We start from the raw sequence: 20,641 nt of genomic DNA, 5'->3' as shown, positions 1-20,641 counted from the left end.
TTACATGGCTCCATATGTTATGTATTCCACTCAAGCACGCGTGTTTCATATTCCGCGCCTGGTAGCCCCCTGCCCTCCTTTTCCACCTCCTCCAGAACCTTCTTTATTCCCATCTGCTCCTTTTCTGGCTCTGGGCATGGGAGGTTTTCTCTGGGGCAGAACTTGTCTCTTAATCCTGCTGCGGGATAACCAGTCCCTTCCTGCTGTGTTCTCTTTATGCTCTCCTTGTACTGGGAATTTTTTATGCTCTCCTTGTACTGGGAATTTTTTTTCTGTATCTCCGTTAACTGCCTTGCCACCCACTCTTTTGCCCAAGCAGAAGCCCAGTATCTCCCTCGTCCTCACCCTCATTCCATGGCGAGGTCCGGCCCTTGGTGATGTCTTCCTGGATCCCACAGTCCTCCTGTCTGTCCCTCATACGGCAGTGGCCTCCTAACTGGGTTACGTGCCTCTAATTGTCCATTTCTTTAACTACTGCAAAGAACTTTTTAAAAATATGGGTCGGATTACTTCGTCTCACGATTTTTCTTTTTTTTTTTCTGAAAGGGAAGGGGTGGACCTTCAGTGGGTTCTCATAGCCGCAGGATGAAGTCCATCCCCATGGATGGAACTTTGACACCAGCATAGTTTGGCCACCCCATCTCTGCCCTTTGCCCTGCTCCACTCTCCCTCCTTTCAGACGTCGCATTGGCATATAGCCTGATGGCTCCCAAGGGTTTTGTTTTCAGGGTCCAGAAACTCAAGGCAAAACTTCTGCAGGTAGACTGAAGGGGTGGCCTTTTTTTTTTTCTTTTGCCATAAAAAAATCACCATTAATAACCAGTCTCAACCATCTCATTGTAAAAGGAGGCACCGAACCTTAGAAAAGAATGCATTGAGCATTGTGAGTATCCCAGCAAACTGTCTGCTTTTCCTTATTTTCCTGGAGGAGGGTGAAAACGTAGGCACACAGCAGCCTGTGCTTTCGTGACGCCACGACCTGTCCAGACCTCTTGGGTCTCTGTACATTTCCTTCTAACAGGAACGCCCTGTCTTCTGAAAGCCAGATCTTTTCTGTAAGCTCATCTTTGCTTCTGCCCTACTGCCCTCATGCTTGATGACTTACACCTTGGGAACCTGTCAGCCCTAAAGTGCTTGGCTCATGATTTGCTTTCCCATGGATTGGAATTTACCTCCTTGTGCCCTGTCTCCTCAATCTCTAGGCCAGGGGGCTCCGTCCTACAGCTCCTGGTGGCTTTCATATCTGGGAGGTCCGTACACTAACGTCTGAGAATGTCCACCACGCTGTCTCTGGTTTTCCAGACTGATACCAAAAATCACCCTACATCAAGGGCACAAAGAAAGTACAGAGCATCTTCAGCAATGCATTTTAACCCTTTGCCGAGAACGCACATTTTCTGTGCACTCTTCCTGGACTTCGGCTTGAGTTCACAGAAAGCAGCAAGGATGGGCTTGGAAGTCGGACCACAGGAGACTAAGGAGACTCAGTTTTTAAAGTGAAATCTGCCTGGTGTCTAAAGCCGTAGTAAATAAAGTAGGGAGAAGCTGTGAAAGTCGTGAGCCTGGCAGCTCTGGCGGATTAACGTGTCCCTCGGTTTTCTGTTTCTCCAAGCTAAAAATATTTAAAGGAGCGTTTGCCTCATGTGAATAATCACATTTGATTATAAATTTGGGTTGTACAGAATACATGACTCGCACCAGTAGCATGGTCCTTTCGAGATTTTACATCAGATAGAACTGGAATTACTTTGCCTGTCTTCCAAACTCTAGTCCTGTTGAATGAATCTCAGCCAATAGGGTTTAAAAAAAAAGGAAAAAAAGTTATCACAATTAGTTAGCTTCTTATGGGTGAAACCCTAAAAGGATTATTCTTGCCTTGGCTAGAGCGTAATGTTAGGGGTTAACTACAAGGAATAAAGAGACAGTAGAGACTTTTCTCCCCCCACATCTCTTTCTTGCAAATAGCATTTTTTTCCCTGTAGTCAGGTAGCAGATCATTGTATAATCTCTTAGGCCTTTCTCCCTTCTCGGCCTTAGGAAGACTCTGTTTCCAGATTGGGAACATGCCAGGATGTCGCCGGCCTCTACAAGAGTTTATGGAAAAGTAAGTGTCAGTTACAATTCCAAATCCGTTAAGTAACCGGGGGCCACGCTCTGGAGTTCTGGTTTGACTTCTGCATTGCAGTGGTGGGCCCAGCAGAGCATGAAATTGGGTTTGTGTGAACATGTGCATGCCTGGGTGTAGGGGACTGCCTTTTCTTTCCAGAATTGCAGTGAAGCATCTGAAAAGGTCTCTGAGAAAGTTTCCTCAGGCATATTCAGTGAGCAGGGTAGATGCCCTCGTTTCGCAAGTTTTCGCTTCTCTTTGTCTGTACAGGTTGTTCTGACTTCATGGCTGGGAGGAAATGGAGGACGTTGTAGAGCGCCTGCTGTTTGGCCCGTGGGGCCGAGCCAGGGAGCTGGCTCCTGTTCACTGACAGGCCAGCGACAGGGCCGAGCCCCATGGCAGCGGGAGAAGGGCCACACAGAGTGCCGCCTCCTGCGTTTTATGTGGGGACCATGTGGCTGAGCTGGGCCCCATAAAGAGGGATCCTAAAAACACTGGCTCCGTCTTGGAGTGATGGCACAGAAATTTGTGTTGCAAATGTCACGTATAGCCTGGTTTCTGTTACTCCTTGGCCTCGGGTCTAACCCATGGCCTTGCCTACTGCCATCACTCCACTGCCTGTCCTCCCTCCCTCCCCTCATCCCCGAACCCTCTTCCTTGGGAGATTGTGAGGGGCTAAGGGGGACGTAGACAGGGAAGTTTTTCTTCTTTTTATTTGACTTTGTGAAGATTCTTTTCTTCTTCTCCGGGAACTCTGGTGGACTGTTTGAAACATCTGATCGTATCGTTCTCTGAGACCATTAACCTCACATATGCTGGTGTGATGCCAAGAAAATGGAACTCACAGCCTCGAACGGCCGGGAGTTGGGGTCCTCTGTGCTCTGATGGGTGAACTCCTGGTCGTCCCATCCCATAAGTGGCATGGCTGTCCCATAATAACCTCGGTCCGCCACAAAATAGGACTTTGCCGCCATGGCCAACCTTGACGTTCACAGGAATGCTCGTGGTGTTCAGAGCAGGTGAGAGTTTGAGCTGGGGACCTGTGCCTTCTAGCATAGCCGAGTCTCATACACAGAGCTAGGCCTGGAAGGACGTCAGAGGTCAGCCTGTCCTCACGCTGCAGCTGATGGGTGCTGTGTGTTCCAGGCTTCTGTGAGAAAGCACATGGCATACTGCTCTGTGTTCCAGCGGCTAGAGGATGGGATTCAGTGCCACTGAATTATTATAATAATAACAATGGAAACTCAGTTTAACTTGAGCTACTGTAGGTAGCATCTAGGGTTTCTGGACATTGGGGAAGGTGGCCCTTACATTGGCTACAGACAAGAAGCAAATACGTGAGCCTGGAAAGTGAGTTCTCTTGCTCAGAGGCAGTAAGCCTCCCACATTGAGGCACTCGGAGCCCTGGTACGTTGGACTTGGAGGCTTTCAAGGCTGGAGCTGAAATGGATGCTGGGTAGGTGTTGCTCAGGCATTGTTCCAAGGTTCTGGAGGCCAGTCTTATTTTAAACAAGTCCAACAGCCCCTCGGAGGGCGCTGCAGGAAATCCAGCCCTTGGCTTGGTGGTGTTGCGTGGTCAGCGGGAGATAAAAGGGCGGACTGTTGGAGGCGAGGCCCCTCCTATCACTGGATGGCAAACTGTTAAGCGAAGATAAAAGGAAAGGGTAGGGATGTTCTTTTCCAACGCCACTCCACGAGGGTGCCTTTATCACAGGCATTCAAGTAAAATGAAGGGGGTGAGCGGAGGGAGCGTTACGACTGCAGGTGGTCTCAAGAACTCCATTCGAGAAACAGGACGTGGTTACACACGGAGACAATTTTGTGTCAAGATATGGGTAGAGGCCGGTCTTTTTTCAGCTGAGATCCCCACTTGACTGGGGATGTTTGTAATACACTGCTTAAGTTAATTTGGCATGCACCAGGGTCTCTAAACTTTGTGCTCCAGAAATTTCCCTTCTGGGGGCTCTCTCACCCGTGGGGACCCGCGAGACGCGTCAGGCCCTTCCGGGGCTGGGCAGATGTCTGGAATGGTCCCGGTCTGCCATCGAGGCCCCAGGGGCCAGGACCCTATGATCTCTCACCACTGAGTCTCCTCTTAGGCTCCCTGCTGGTACTGGCCCAGTGCTCAGTCAGCTGGTGTTCATCTCTCCCTTGGAGGTCTTCCTTCCTGTTCTTTGTCACTCAGGAGGGAAGTTGAGGGGCTTGCAAAAGGTTCTCAGGGGTCAGGATGGGACTTGTCCTGTGATCCCACACTGAAGGGCCTGGGCAAGCTCGGTACCCCGTGTACGCTCAGACGCAAACCAACAGTGGGCTTGGGGCGCTCTATGCTCCTTTGGGACCCCGCTGGGCTGTGGGGCTCAGCCCTTTGTGCAGGGGCCGCAGCAACGCATTTAGATACCCCAGGGAGTGCAGTTGTCGGCAACTGATCACCTTCCTAGAGGCTCAGGGCAGAAACGCCAGGAGGGCCTCTGTGGCTCATACTTCCTCCAGGACCCTGTGCTCCAGAGAAGCCAGCCTCCCGAGCTGCCTCTGCTGGCCGGCTCCTTAGGGCTGGGGCTGGGGGACCGGAGCCATGTGGCACCTGCCTTCCTGGTGTCCCGTCCTGCCTCCCAGATTAGCTTCTTGGTTTGGGCTCAGTGTACTTAAAGGAAAATCACTTGCTTGCTGATGTTTTTGGCTGGTTGGCTGGCGATAAACACTTGTCAGCCGCTTATATCTCAGAGTATTTGTTTTTCTTCATAGATAGAGGGGTGAATACTTTTCCTTAGAGGCAAAAGCTAGGGGAAGAGGTCATCCTTTAGAGGGCATAGCATGCAGGCCATGGAGCACCTGGTGGCCTGGGCATGGTACAGTCATTCTCAGCTGACCCTTCGTAATGTCTGATCTCCCACTGTGAGATGTTGCCCAGAGCCGACCCTTTTTCCAGTGGGCGAGGGAAGAGGGTATCTCCTTCCACTGCCTTCTCTGAAGCATTTTGGAACAATACTTCTGTCTCCCAGAAAGTAATTTTGGTTTTATAAGGGCTGTCCCCCTGAAATGGCCCCAAGTTCTGGGAGCTGGAAGCCCAGATCTGAGGTTACCCATCTGCCTGGGGCGGGGGGGGGGTGGGGGTGGTCAGCTTGCATCCAGCTTCTCAAGTTGGGGAGAGAGTGGAGAATCCTGTTTCTGCAGCCCCTTTACCCAAGCGTGTCTGAAAGGCCAGCCCCGCAACCTCAGGGCCTGTGAAAGAGTTGCAGGATATTGCCTAAAACTCTGCAAACGGCTGCTGAACTTTACCCCAGCCTCCTCCTCCTCCAAGCCGTAAATGTGATTAAAGGCACCCAGACCCACTTCGGGGGAGGGTCTGGGGCCAGTGGCTGGGTGTCAGCTGCCCTGCAGTCAGGTGGCACAGCTGAGAGGGAGAGGTGCTGAAGCACTGGGGAGGAATGAGCCAGGGCCCGCAAGAGCCCGCAGCGCCCGCTTCCTTGATTAAGCAAATGCCGAGCTGCCCAGGATTTGTTTCCGCTGCAAACTGAAGCTGGAGGGGTTTTATTTCCTGCTCTCCCTGCAGCATTGGAGGGGGGCAGCAGCTGATCTGCCCCTTGTCCTTAATGAGATTGCATTTGTGATAAGCTCAATTATCTTTCAGGGTTAAACTAGGGGGCTGGAATGGAAAATTCTAAAGATCCTTAAACTGACCCCTCCCCTGAAAGCGTTGGCAATAGGGGAAGCCCACGGAGGAGTCTAGGAGTTGGGGGGAGTTGGCTCAGGGGCTGGGGAAGCTGGGACGCTGGGAGCTTAATGGCGTGACACGGGTAGCTGGTGTTAGCAGGTGCTGTACCTGTAAAGGGTCTTAGGGAGTATTCCTTGGATTGCTTTCTGTACTATGAAAGCAGCATGACTAGCTTCATTTTCTGGATGTGAGCTGAGGTTCATGCACCTGGTGCCACGGGTGGTAAGCAGAGCTTTTAGTTCAAGACTTCAGACTCCGCACCTTACGCTCTTTTAAATCCTACTTCTGCAGTTTATTCTCCTCCCTCCTGCTTCTGAATCTGATGGGATTAGGAGAGAGGGACGGTCCTCTTCCCCTGTATAGAAATCTGAAAGTCAAAAGGATGATCGGATACAGTCACCCGGGCACTGCAAAACTTGAAGTCAGGGTTATTCAGCCTCTGTTTGCCTGCTGTCAGGGACAGCAGGCTCATTACTGCGGCCTCATTCTGTCTGTGATCAGTGCTAGTTGTTCAGAGCTCTGGCGTAAAGGATTATGGGGTCCCAGGCCGCTTCTTTATACAGATGTCATTCATGCTGTGGGGGCACATGAGAAGAGGGTGTGCTGCCTACCCCCACCCCCACTTGGAAGGCCTCCAAGGTGTCTCCCATTCTTTCTCTTCAATGGGCTGAACATGTCTGGTTCCTTCAGCCATTTCTTGTTTTCCCCCTGACTTGATTTCCCAGTGCTCATGGCTCTTCTCTGAATGGTCTTTCCATGATCATCATGGTGGTACAGAGGAAGGTATAAGAATTTTGCAGTCGGCAACCCTGGGCTAGATAAAATCCCGGCCCTGCCCCCTAGGAGCTGCTTAATAGCTAGCAAATAACCTCACCATTGCCTCACAAGGTTTGGGGAAGGAGTCATGTAAAGTACCTAACAAATTTTCTAGCCCAGAGTCTGTGTCACAAAGGGTCAGTGCCCCCCTAGTTATTGGGGAAGGAGGTGCTCTGAAAGACACGTCATTGGAGGTACACCAGACCTCTGACAGACCCTTACTTAAATCCTGTTTTCTATTATAGCAATAGTCTTCTCTTTTTAAACTCCTCAGCGGAGGTGTGATGTGGAGGCCTCTCCCCACCCTTTCCTGATAAGGCCGAGGCACGTCTTAGGGTGGGGTAGGGTGGGGGCTTCTCAGTTCAGTCCCCCCAGGGAAACTTGTTCTGGCTTAGGCCAGAAGAGCCTTTTGTGCCCTGGGGGTAGGTGATGCTTCCCACGCCCAGCTTGAGTGCTCCCTTAGTTAGGCCCCCCTGGCCTGCCCACCGTGGTCCTTCTCACCTGCTTCCTCAGGCCCAGTAGGGAACCAGGCTCACTTCTGCTAAGTTGGGCAAGGAGGTTATGAAATACCAGATCCCTGTGGCCAGTTTAGGGAAAGCCCAATTCACCTGGAGAGAGAGGGACAGGGCCGAGCCCCTTGGGCCACGGGGCTCGGTGGGGGTGGGGGGGTGGGGAGGGGAGGTGGAAGGGGCCTCCCGGACAGCTGTGACTTGGCTCCACATGTCTGGCGGGAGTTCTGTCCTGTCAGTGAGATGTGCTCCCGGGAGAAGCGCTGCAAGGCACGCAGCCTGCCACTTCCCTGTCTCAGTGACGACCCAGAAGCTTATACCCCAGACTTTGCCCCACTTCCTCCGAAGAAGCCAAGAGCCCTGTGGAGACATACAGGAAGAAGAGTAGGATCCCACGGACGGTTTCATAAACCAGCGGGCACAGAAATCGGCCCGTCTTTCCAGGGGTTGGTATTTCGGATAGTAAATTTCATCGGTGACATTTGGTCAGCAAGAAGCCTGCCTTCCAGTCAGCGCTTGGCTCCCTGCTGAAGTGTATGTGTCCTGTAACCATCAAAATGTCCACAAGTGACTTTTATTTTTACGAGAGAAACTACTTCCAGCATGGGACCTGTCACTCCCCTGAGCTGCTCCTCTCTCTCTCCCTGCCCCCCGCCCGGACTTAACTGAATATTGAAATGCTCCTTTACCCGAGGATAGTGAACCTTACTTGTGGGGAGCCAGCAGCCTGTGGTAATCCTGGCACCCATGGGGGCTCCTGAGACCTGATCGGTGCGGGGCAGCCACTCTAGGCTGGAGGAGTGGCCTCTGCTCCATTTGTCCCTCTCCATCCGAGGGTCCCATTAAGAGACACAACGCAGGAGACCCTGAGCTCCCTTTGAGGCTAATGGGGCTTCTTCAGGTTTGCCTTCCCTCAGTGCTCTCCTCCCTGACTGTTCTTGTCACCGGCCCTCTTTGGGGTGCACATTCTCCCGTGAGCAGCAGAGAAATCTGTGGGGCCCGCGAGGGTGTCCAGGACCACCAGAAATCCTGGCTGCCGGCTTTGACTGTGGAGAACATCCCACAGCACGCTTCCTGGGAGTGACAGCTTGGCGGATGCCATTTGCTGGAGAGATGGCTCTGAGGGTCCAGAGTCTCCCCGAGGCGCGGCACTGTGGCTGGCCCTGCCTTGTCTGAAGTTCACATCTGACATGTCCCCATTCCTGAGCGGCTGAAATAGGCCCTGCATAAATTAACCACCCCCCCAACACACACACACTATATTCCTTCCTTTCTTTCTTTTCACTCATTAATGCATTCATTCATTCATCGTGGTGGATACAGCTAAAATTAGAGCTGAGATCCGAGTTTCTAGCGCCTTGGTTTTTCTAACAGTGGCTCCTTCCAAATTCTCGCAAAAGGAAAGTTTCTCAGGGAGATCCTTGGTTCTGTGTCAGCCTTCTTGCAGAATTCTCTGTAAAGATGAACGCTGGTTTGCAAGGCTTCGCCAGAATCCCCTGAGAGCTAACACACAGACTCACAGGGCCCATCCCCGGAGGTGTTTCTGATGTAGACGTTCTGGAGTAGGGCCTGAGCACCTTTCTTTTTTCTTGCTTTTGGTCTTACTGCAGAATCCTTGATACAGCACTGTGTAAGTAAGTTTCAGGTGTCCAGCATAGCGACCTGACTGACATACATTGAGAATCTGCATTTCTAGCAAAGGTCCTCTGATGCTGCCTCGTGGGGACTACACTTTGGGGTGGCCTGTGTGGCAGGATCAATAGTAGTTAACTTCTCACTGGATGAGACGGACATTCCCTTCACGTGGTATTTACATCGTTTTTGCTCTGTGCAGTTGTGCCTACGCCCTCCCAAGGTTCTGTGTTCCCTATCTCTTGCCCTCCCCCACTATCTCCCCCCACAGACACCTTGTTGGAACCCCAGGACCTGAGAGTGTAGGCTTCCTGCCAGAGCTCCTCTCACTCCAGGCCTGCATTTCCTTATGCATGGAAGCAGAAGTGGCCTAGGGGACATAGATGGCCTCTGAGGTCACACTGGTGGATCAGTTGGATCCAGCCACTCGGGCAGAACTGGGCTATTCAGGATTTCAGGCAGAGCCTGGTGGCTTCCTTCCAGTTTCCTTCTTCTAGAATTCAAGGGTGTAGAATGTAGAGGTGCCCCCCCGCCCCCACCCCCATCCCCCATCTCTTTGCCCAGCAAAGGCAATGAGTGCTTGCAGACTCTTGTCCTGTGCAGTGAACTTTCCAGTCTGAGGTAGAAGTCCAGCCATGCATCCTGCCAGAGAGAGGAAGGCAGAGGTGAAGGTGTGAGAGAGGTCCTTTCCCTGCCTAGAAACAGGCAGAAGTGCAAGGCCAGGTGCTGAGCAGTCCGGAAGGGCAGGAGTGACTCAGAATATGATCGTGACGAGTCAGACAATGTGACTGAGGGAGTGCATCTGTTCTCTCCAGCCCTGTGCCAGGGTTGCAGATTTTGTCCAGAAGAAACTCAGCGGTGTTTCGAAGCTGGATTCGCTTTGCTCTGCTGCTGGATCTTATGCGCAGTTTGCTTAACCCTCTGCACCTTAGTTTTCTCATCTGTATAGTGGGACCAGGGCTCCTCGGGTGGGGCTGGGAGGATGCAGTGAGATGCTGTACTTAGCGTGTGGCAAGTAGTGTTCAAGATCCGGTAGCCGCCATCATCCTCATCCGTAGTGTTGGTATTAATATTGCAGAGTCAGAGTTTTATAACAAAGAGCTTCAGGAATTCTCTCAGTGGGAATGAAGTGTGAAAGGTGGCCCCTGAGGGATAGGAGTGGAGGGGGCCGGCATGCAGAGGTGCATTCTGGGAGAAGAAACTGAACAGAGAGGTCACCCCTGGCAGGAAGGCCAGAGCATAGGGAGCTTTGAATGGCAGGTTAGAAGGTCTCACTACTTCCTGTCGTCTTGAGGGGACGTTTTAGAGGCAGACCTCAGAAGCCAGCCCTGTTGGAGGGCCCACATACATGGTCTTCTCTGTTCCCCCTCACCCAGCGGGGAGAATGCAGAACTGGCCAGAGCAGCTCATGTTGCCGAGTTGGGCCCAGCCTGCTGGAGCGTTCCATGGGACACTCCAAGGCCTCATCTGACCAAAGCCCATGCCAGTGAGGGAGACGGTGACTTGCCTGGGTTGGCGCCCCGTGCAAGGCATAGACTGAGCCCATCGCCAAGAAACACATCAACGTCCTGGAACTCGGAGCCGTCATCACAGCTGTCAGCCTTCACAGCACACACGAGGCTGTCCTGGTTAGAGGAGACAGTCTTGCCCCACGCTTTGCAGGCCAGGGAGAACGGGCATTGCCGTGGTGTGACACCTCGTCTGGTTCGGTTTTGTCCCCAGCCTAGACAAGAGGGAGGGAAGAGTATTTTCCTTTCTGATGGAGCCCGGTCTAAGAGAGATGTCCTTGCGGCTTATAAAGCTCCCTGTTAGAGCATCCATGGGCCTCTCCTGTCATCCTAGGCATCTGACTTACCCCATCTGTCCCGCAGGCCTTTAGGAGAGATTTTAGATTTCACTGAAGAATCCTTTGGGTTTTCAGAAGCTGAGAAGCTTTGTTTCTAGAAGATCTTCCCTTTTATCTTTCATCTCCCCTTTGCTATCTCATTGGACCTGGAGACAGCCTCCTTAATCTTTTCTTTCTGGCTTTACATAGCATTGTCCCTTATCTCTTCGGGGGCCTGTGGGCTGGAGGCCAGCCTCCCTGCCCCCTCATCCTCACAGATGGACCTCTGCCCTCTGCAAGTCATCCTGCTTCCAGTGGATCTGGGCAGAGCCCGTGTGGGAATGCAAACACTGCGTTCCCCGGCAGGAGCCCCGAGACCCTCCCCTCCAGATTCCCAGCCTGTGCTTCTCACGTTCTCCTGCCCTAGTCACCTTCTAGTCCATAGCCTCTACTCACCTGGTCTTTTCTCTCCTCTTCTTCCTCCTTCTCTCCCCACCCCACCCCACCCAGGTGATGGTGATAGAGGTGAAGGGTATCTCGAATTTTCTTCCAAGAACTGTCCTGTACTTATCCACTTGCTGAGTTCTGTGAATCCCTCAGGCCTGGTGGAACCCCAGTAACCCCTTGTCCCTCAGCTTTAATTACAAGATGTCTTCAGTATTCAGATCCTTTACATCCAAGATCAGAAGATAGAAGTTTCAGGGTCAAGTGTGTCGGGTCTGCGTGCTCCCATTCTGGGTCCCTGTGTGTACTGAGGAGACTACTTGGTGGACTTTTTTAAAGTATCTTTTTTAAATGAGCGGGAAGGGCGAGTTCACATGTTAATGAGAGTCGTAGTTGTATTTTGGAAAGTTTAAATTCCAGAGGCTCATCTCTGTGACTTGGGTTTTTAATAATTATATATAGAACTATAATTCATTTTACTTGGAGATGGTGTTTCTAGAAAACAACCATGGAGCTGTTCTGCTCGACTTTCTTCGTATTAAAATTTACTGTGAGGGGCACCTGGGCGGCTCAGTCAGTTAAGTGTCTGACTTTGGCTCAAGTCATGATTTCGGGGTCCTTAGGTCTGGCCCCTTGTCGGGTGCCCTGCTCAGTGGGGAGCCTGCTTCTCCCTCTCCTTCCACCCCTCCCCCCATTCGTGTTCTTTCTCTTTCTTGCTCACTCTCTCAAATAAATAAAATCTTTAAAAAATTTGCTTGAAATTTGCTGTGAATTAAGACATGAATAATAAGGGAGGGAAATCTGGCTTGTTTTTTGTGTTGTTTTGTTTTTTCTTCTTCCACAGTGTTTCACTTCACCCTAGGCATCTTTAAGTTTGGGTGGGGGTGATCTGCAAGGATGTTTTGTGCATTTCTAAAACCTGATGAGAATTTTAATAAGCTTGACCTGATTCATAGTTTAAAGGAAGGTGAGTTATATGTCAAGTAAAAGCAGGATTTTTATCCTGCTTACCCCCAGGATGAGTTTCTGGGCTCCCTAAACTCTTGATGCTGAAGGGAAATGTTGAGCCTATATCCGCACATGCGTCGTTCTGTGGGAAGGTCGTAATTTTTTTGTCAGACCCTTAAGGAGGTTCTTGCTGCCACCAAACCATTGAGAATTACTGGGGTAGTAATAAGGATTCCTTGGGGCTTACGGGGTCTCTATCCCACTGGGGGGCTGTCCCTATGAGTTACTCCTAGTTTCTTGATACTTGGCTCAAGATCCAAAGAACTTTTCAGAAGGGGAAGGGGCAAAGAGAATTGCCGACAGTGAGGTGTAGTTCACGTGTCAGCAGTCTGAACGGAGCGGCTTGCAGCCCTGTCGGTGGCACTTTGTCCCCCAACTGGCCAGTCCAGCAGGGTGCTTGCCTGTCCAAGGTGCTCAGGAACCTGTCGCGGGCAAAGTGACTGACGTTCAAGATGATAACTGGGCGTGTGGCCTCACAGAGCAGCTTTCCTCCAGACGCTTGGAGAGGGGATAAAAAAGAGAAAGTGAGCCAAGCAAGTGTTTCTCGACAGGGTTTGTCTGTGTGGCGGTTTGATTTACATCCTTCCATCTTCTGCTTGGGCACTCCCCAGTTCAGCTTTGGGATGCTGTTCTCAGAAACGGAATGTGGCTACCCGCTGCAGCGCTGGGGGACGCCGTGGAAGGCTGCATTCTGGGGCTCCCTGACTTTGCAGAGGGCCAGCTTTCTCCCAGGGCAGGGATTGGAGACCCCTGGCACCCCAGAGCGCATGTGCTCAAACTCTTGGCGGGGCCGGGGGAGAGCATGTGGGGCATGTGTCACTGGAGAAGTTTTCTGTATCCTCCCTACAGCAAGGAGAAGCTTGGTCCTGTCTGAACTGTCGGGGGCGCTTCCCCTGTCACTCAGGAGAAGGTGTACTTATCTGTCCTTAAGTTAAAGGATTGTTTGGTTCCATGTTGTCTACTCTCTCCAGCTGTCTTCTTGCCACTCGGTTGCTGATAGCACTTAGTGTGGTCTTGTTCTCTCTGCCCTTGAAACTGGAAGTCCGTCCGCATGGGCTGTTAACGCGCTGCGGGGATGCCTGGAGCCCCCCCCCCCCCCCCCCCCCCCCCGCCAGGGCCAGCGGTCCTAGCTACTGTCATGCGATGTTGCCCCCAATGCGCCCGACATGTGGGGCATGCTTTGGTGGTGGGGGAGGATTCCTGTCTGTCCCAGGCACACTGGGAGCTGGAAGCTTGCTTATGCACACAGGCGGGGATGGGACCCTTTCTCTTGTCCTTAACTTGTGACTCCTGCTGCTAAGTGGAGAAAAGGATGCAGAAATGGGACCATTTCTGGTCTTGACTCCCCCTTCATGTCACCTTTTCTCATTTGTGCAGGCTGCTCCGACTCTGTACTCCAGAGGTGGTGGCTTTGAGGTGTGACCCTGCCCACGTCTGGGCTCCGCCAGTGCCAGCCCCTCAGTAAGGAGGGCCAGCTTGATAAGACCAGGAAAACAGGTCAGTTAAACTGGATCGACTTTCCCGGAGTCACAATAACTTGGAGTGTTGAGTCTTCTCTCCCCTCCCCTCCCCTCCCTCCCTTCCCCTCCCCACATTCCCTATGAGTTGCTCTTTCTCTACCCCCCTGGTCCTCCTGAGGCCTTGCTGCAAAACAGTGAAATTGTGACCCTGAGTTGTTAGCTCCCCCTGATCCAGTGGGCCTGAAGTGTGGGAGGAGAAATCTGGGGTGTCGAGTGTCGGTCTCATAGGAAGTAGTGCTTCAGACACCCCTGCTCCCTGTCCACCGCCCCCCACCATTCAGACTGTGCAAATAACAGACGACTGGCAAGTCTACTTGGCCCTGTCGATGAAGATGAAGACTGGACTTCTTATCTGTGATTTGGGACTTCATCGGGGTTCCCAGTCCTCTCTGGTTCCAGTTGGAGCCCATTGCCTTAGAATGGGGCCAGTGATTTTTATTTTGTTTATTGTCAGTATTTTATTGTTGTTATTTGCTCTCCCCCAGTAGCGGGCCTGATGTGTAGGATGGTGTCAGGGAGCGAAGGGAAGCATGAAGATGCCAAGACTATTAATATCCCTAAAGAAAAACACGCTTTGTAAATGGACCTTAAGCTGTGCGGTTCCACTTTCATCCCTCAGATCAAATCTCGGAAGGTTTAGGTTTTTCAGTTTGGGTTATCGCCCCAGTGTAGTCCAGTGTCGGCATGGGTCTGGGCCACCTGGCCTCTGGTTAAATCCGTGCACAGATGTGCCTTAATGCTAACGTGGATTTTTTCCCATAACCTGGAACAATGAGCTCCCTTATTTTACACCAGGTCCTTTCCCTTCTTCCCTGTTCCATCCTCCCAAAGACAGAAAGAACTCAAGTATAAGACTCAAGAGCAAACAGGAGTAAAAACCAAAGCTCCTTGGGTTGCTTCTGAAACAGCTTTTCAGGGATGAGTCTAATGACTGTGCTCTTCTTTTCGAACAGTGTAACTACGGGTTCTTTCTGCTAACTGCATTTTCTGATCAGAGATGAGAAGTCTCTATTGAAAAAATACATTGCTACTTACTTACGTGTAAACTAGGTAAAGGAAGTAAATGTAGCATATGTTTTCCTGTCCAGACAAAATGGGAAACAACAAGTCTGCGTTTCTTCTTTTCCAACAGGGTTATTTTTTTATTTTTTAAGATTTTATTTATTTATTTGACAGAGAGAGATCACAAGTAGATGGAGAGGCAGGCAGAGAGAGAGAGAGAGAGGGAAGCAGGCTTCTCGCTGAGCAGAGAACCCGATGTGGGACTTGATCCCAGAACCCTGAGATCATGACCTGAGCCGAAGGCAGCGGCTTAACCCACTGAGCCACCCAGGTGCCCCCTCCAACAGGGTTATTAAACCCATGCACCGTTCAGCCCCGGTGTTGTTTAGCTCTCATGGCTATGGGTAGAGATTGTATATTGAAGACACTTAGGGTGTTTGTAAGAATCTCTGTTTGATGTTATAATGACTGTAACAAAAATTCTTACTAGTAATCTGGCTCTGTTACCTGAATATATTTTTTTATTTTATATTTATAATTTTAATTTTTTATGTTGACTGTCTTCGCTGTGCATTTTTCTTTCCCTGTTCAATGATAAAATATAATTTTCACAACTTACAATTTTACATTGAGTCCTAGAGGTGTTTAACCTATTCCCAGATTTCAGTAAATGACCACATTTTTCTTTCCTAAGTGTATATTGGGCCAAAAGCAAGATTATCTCCTAAACTGCTCCTGTAGACCACTAGAAAGGTTAACTTTCTTTTTACTGACATAACGTAAGTACAATAAAGAGTTATGGTCAGCTATTTCATAATTTGCTGTACATAAAACTAAGGAGGAAATATATTTGAAAGAACAAGATGGTTTTAAGATTGAAGGCATCCACTTATTTGAGTCCCAACAGATAATTATACGCTGATTGATTACAACAGTTCTAGGGAACTGACAATACTTTTAGAAATGCAGTAGGAAAGAAATCAGGTGTGCCCCTGTGTATGCACACTTACGTGCATGTGCCTGTGTCTCACGATTTTTCCTAGACAGAAAAATCCGAAGTGAATTTTCAAAGACCGTTAAAAACAGGAAGTTTGAAGCACAGTTTTAAAAGGCCTAGCATGGAGAAACTTCACGGGACAGCAGTTTGGTTTTTTCATTAATTTGGGATGTAGCTCTTCTCCCTTTGTGGGAAAGATGTGTGGGGGATGGCTCCATCAAGTTTATCTTAGTAGTTGCATGTTTCTGCAGCTCGTCCTTTTACTTATACCATTTGGAAACCCGTTACAACCCTATCTTCAAAATGTCTATCCACAAGGAAGGCACATTTCGTCTCTTGACGAGAAAAGTACTGTTCCTAAGACTCTCTTTGGCTCCTCTGGTAAGATTTTAGCTCGAGACTTCTCAGCTGATGGCAACATCACTTAACTAAAGTTATATCCCCAAGTTCTTCCTGCTCTGCTGCTGGACACATTTGTAGCCACTCTGGGTGTTACCATTTGTCATATCCTAGGTCACATCCCCTGAAGTTGGAGGAGGAAACCACAAGAAATCATGTTCTTTCTGGTGGTGGTTCTAAGCCTTCACTTGGCTGCTGAAATAAGGAGCTTGATCTTTGACTAAAGTCCAGTTGAGGCCCGCGATGGGATAATAAGATATGTGGCTTACTGACAGGGCTCTCGCTCTAGAATGTCTTCACAGAGAAAATGAGGGAAGTAGTTAACCGGCAGACTTACTTCTGACCGTACCTACTGCCGTGGTCAGGTATGGAACTAGAAGGGGCTGAATGGCCATGAGCTGTGGTGTTCCATTTGGTCATTCTGTTCGTATTACCATTTTTCTTTTTAGATCTGACCTAATACCTTCTAGACCGTGAGATTTTCCTGAGTTCCTTTCCTGCCAGCCTTATCTTTGGTCAGTTTTAGGCAGAGACAGGAAGGGAGGGTCAAGAAGGAGTCTGAATGTGGGGGACCGGGGTGTAGGTAGGGTATGAAGGAAAATTCAGTGTGGTGTATAAATGGGAACCCCAGAAAGTAAAATACCACAAAATTGTTTTGGCTGTTTAGAGTGAGGGTGACAGCACTGTAGGGAACATCAGTTAAAGGTTGAAAAAGCAAACACAGAAGGTGGTTTTGGAAGAAAAGGATGACTTAAAAATCACCTCCTCCCTTTTGTGTATTCTCGTGAATAGAGTGGCCTGAGATTATGACAAATACATGGTTTCAGTTTTTTCTTCCCTGGGTCAAAAGGCATTCACTGAATCTTTTTGCCTTTGCTTCCCTTCCAGTGTCAACAAGTGATAGAAGAGAAGAAAAAAAAGAAGCGAACGCAGACTCCTCTCCTCCACGTGGATGATAGCTATAGCAGGGGAAGGTCTCATAGTGTATCAGTTGGGGCAGAAAATGGAGGTAATTGACAGTGGGGGCTGGTTGGTTCTTCTTTCCACTTTCTGGGGTATAGGTACATGACCTACTTGTATATCTGAAGCAACAGTCTTTTTTTGTGTTGATATGAAATTTGGTTATAAATCTGATAGGATTGGCTTCTCAGTTGTCCTCCACAGTTCGGGCTCCCCTGTTATAAACACTGTATTGCGGAAGTGGAGTTAAGTGAGACCTGATGGCCCTCATAATTAGTTGTTAAGTCTAGAACGTTCATGTAGTAGCACATGTGTTAGGGTTAGGAGGAGGGTGCTGGCCAGACGTTAGCTCCCTGGGCTTTCCTAATTGTTGGCTAAGCTTTTCCCACTCTGCCTAATGAAAGAATAGGGAAAGCCAAGTGGCCTGCGTCCACTGGTGTTGGGGGTTGTATCTGTGTGTCCACTCAGCAAGGAGGAAGCAAGGTTATCAGTCTCCGGCATGACAGAGCCTCATTCACGTGAAAGCTTAAGTCATTTTGTGGCACGAGTGTCAGCTTGAGCTGAAGGAGGGTTTTAGGTGTTTTGACCTGACTTAACGGTTATGGGTGCCCTGGCCGCCACCCCCTGGCTCTGGTAGACGCCAAACCTCACAGTGACCAACAGCAGCGATTTCCGATTTTCAGTTCTATGGCAGAGGCTTCTTAGAAGCTTAAACCCTTGACCCAATGACGTCAAGTTCGCCCATTGGCTTGGAAGGTTCAGACTTGTCTTCTGTCAACACCATGATGTCAGCGGTAATGAGTGTAGGGAAGGTCGCCGAGAATGGCGGGAGCCCCCAGAGCGCCAAGTCCCCCACGAAGCCTCCAGGACCAAATCGGATTGGCAGAAGGAACCAGGTAAGCTTTTGTGCACTAGCTGTGACATCTGGTGGCTTTAGTCTATGAGAACGCTGGGAGAAGGATGTTTGCTTGAGCCCCAGCTTCCTAAGCTGAAACCTTGGACGTGTTCAGAACTTAGCACATACCGAGAGGCTTCGAAAGGGCGTTTTTCAGGGTGCATGTCAGTTTCCTTTCTTGGAGAAAATTTTCTCTGCTCTGGTGTCAGTATTGGTGGAAGCATCCTTTATTCTCTGTCCTGTAATTTGATTCGATTGCAAGCTTTCTTCACATGCTGGCCAAGGCAAAGAACTTGACGTACTCCTCCACGGTGGCATGGTTCCTTTCTTTCTTTATGCAGCTGGTTAATTGGGTTTTCCAAGCCGCTTTCTTGATTTATTTTATTTTTATTTTTTAAACTGTCTTCACATTAGGTAGCAAATAAGTACTGGTTTTGCTGAATCTCCCATTCCACTTTCCATCCTTGACAAAGCACAGAATTTGACTCCAGAGAATTCTACTTTAGTCCTCTTGAATTTTTAGTGGGCATCAGGTCAGGAGGCGTGGGAAAGAGTAAGTGGGTGGGCCAGGATTGGAAGGACTAATTAACGTGTTAACAAAAGTCTGTGTCTCCTCCTTTGGGAAGTAAGGTGGATCTTTTAATTAACGTACCCATGGGGCATGTGGAAAGTTGTGTCTCTTCTGTTAGCAACACATTCAGCGAAACTCGAGGAGTGAGGCAGAAGGTGAGTAGTTTTGTTCTTCTCTGAATCTATGTAATCCCAACTGATGAACTCCACGCTGAATTTTTGGTTAAGCATACTTAATGGGCTTATACCAAATCCTCCGGGGAAGAGACAGTCTTCCCAGATAGTCTCCATTACCAGGGGTGGCCTAGAAAGTAAACCCGTTGGGGTTCTGTGAATTTGTTTTCTATTTTGTTAATAATCGTCCAATCGTTCTCCTTCTACAGAATTGTCTGAGCACCATCTATGATGGTTTTTTATAAATTCTTGGAACATTAGTCCAGGCTTCTGATAGAACCTGCCCTCCAGGAAGGGTCTTCCCAGCCTAAGATCCTTCCAGCAACATAGGAGAAGGGTCCATTTGCTCATGTCTTCCCCGCGGCTGAAGACTTAGCAGGGCTCCGTGATGACGTAGGGTCAGAGCACTGATACCTTTTTCTCTCTTTTTTCCCTTGTCTCTGCCTGCCTCTCTTCCTATGGGTACCTGAGAAAATACTCAGCCTGTATGACTGTGGCCTGAGTCAAGAAGGAGCGCTAGCTCTGGGAAGAAAAGGTCTATTTCCACTCTCACATCACTGTCCATCCGTCCATCTATCTGTCCCATCTCTCCATCCACCCACCCATTTCACAGTATATACTTCCGGCCAGGTACTGCCCCAGGTGCCAGGCATTTCGGGATGAACGAGATACGAAAAGTCACTGTCTCCTCATCCTTCTGTGTTTGACCAAGACAAAGTGGCATGGGTAGTGATGAGCGCAGCGTTTCCCCGGATAGGTGGGGTTGACCCAAGTCCAGGCTCTGGTCCCTTCCTGGTGCTTCAGAGACTGTGGGGTAGAACCGTAGAGCTTGACCAGCAGCTCCTCCATCCCTGCAGGGTTAGTGGAGGGGACTCTGCGGGCAAATGGTGCAAGTGTCCCTGAGCCTTTCTCATCTGCTTCCGATGTTCTCCAGGGTACCTTGGGACACTGGCTTAGTGTTTGAGAGGGGGGTCTGGGCCCCAGGGACTGTGGAAAGACAGTGCATGCAAAACCCCGGAGCACAGCTGGCGAGAGGGAGTACATCATCTTTACCTGTGAGCAGATGGGGACGGCTGAGAGCAGGCGCCCGGAGAGCGAAGTCCCATCAGCACTAGCACTGAGTTCCAGGACAGATTAGCCACAGCCGGACGCTGACGAGGGTGCCAGATTGTTTCATTAGGGAATGGTTAGTTATCACATTAGCTGCTAATTTTATCTGTCAGCTCAGGAAGTCTGCTCCTTCCAGCAGCACAGCCGCAAGAACTGGATTCACAGGGCTCCGGCTGGGCTGCTCTCTTTTCTCTTGAGTTGCTTTGCAAAAATTAAATCTGAGTCCAGGGATCTATTTCTCCCAGACTGTTGTGGATTCTGTAGATCTGCTTTAGGGTCTGTGGCAGGCCACAGCCAAGCCTCAGAAAAGGTCTGGGTTCTGGTTCGTGATAAACCCTGGACTCTATGCCAGACAGTACAGGGAGCTGCTCAGTATGTCTAGTATCTGCCTCGAGGTGAACACAGAATGGTGTTTTTTTTGTTAAGTTTTGTTTTTTAAGATTTTATTTATTAATTTGAGATAGCAGGATGGCGGGGGGTTGGTGGGGAGCCGCAGGGAGAGGGAGAAGCAGAATCCCCACTGAGTAGGGAGCCCGACACGGGGCTTTATCCCGGGACCCTGAGATCGCGATCTGAGCCCAAGGTAGATGCCTAACCTACTGAGCCACCCAGGTGCCCTCCGCAAGATGGTTTTTTAAAAAATGTGCTGCCTCAGGAGCTTGGCCACACGTATGCCTGCTTTTTAACATTTATTGACATCTTACCCATGAATTTTTCTTTAAAAAAATTTAGAAATATTTTTATATATTTATAATATATAATTATTAATCATTATATGTGTATAAATATAAATATATTTATATATTATTTTTTAATCTACTAATTGATCAAAAATACCCCAGAGACTGAGTTTTGGCCCAGCGACGAGACCACCCTCGTTATTATAGTGAGTGCTCCTATTTTGTTGGGAATACTTCTGTTTCTGGTGTTTCTGTTTGCTGGTCAGCTCCGTGCTCATGGG

The 20,641-nt window shown here is 49.6% G+C and overlaps 1 protein-coding gene across 7 annotated transcripts in view; it reads left to right on the top strand.

The window, feature by feature from the left end:
- RREB1 (ras responsive element binding protein 1) overlaps positions 1 to 20,641 on the top strand; it is a 176,294-nt gene that overhangs the window by 93,490 nt on the left and 62,163 nt on the right. For 5 of the 7 annotated variants that reach the window (XM_047732956.1, XM_047732955.1, XM_047732959.1 and 2 more), the window contains exons 2-4: positions 13,431 to 13,550; positions 16,860 to 16,980; positions 17,615 to 17,827. In XM_047732956.1, the coding sequence (XP_047588912.1) occupies positions 17,657 to 17,827 (171 nt within the window). In that variant the 5' untranslated portion in view covers positions 13,431 to 13,550; positions 16,860 to 16,980; positions 17,615 to 17,656. Of the gene's footprint in view, positions 1 to 13,430; positions 13,551 to 16,859; positions 16,981 to 17,614; positions 17,828 to 18,024; positions 19,106 to 20,641 lie in introns of those variants that run through there. The other 2 variants (XM_047732958.1, XM_047732960.1) reach the window with 2 other exon arrangements.

The sequence above is a fragment of the Lutra lutra genome, chromosome 6, assembly GCF_902655055.1.
Source record: "Lutra lutra chromosome 6, mLutLut1.2, whole genome shotgun sequence".
Lineage (NCBI taxonomy): Eukaryota > Metazoa > Chordata > Mammalia > Carnivora > Mustelidae > Lutra > Lutra lutra.
The sequence above is the reverse complement of the archived record's forward strand: the minus strand, read 5'-3'. Positions and strand labels throughout refer to the sequence as shown.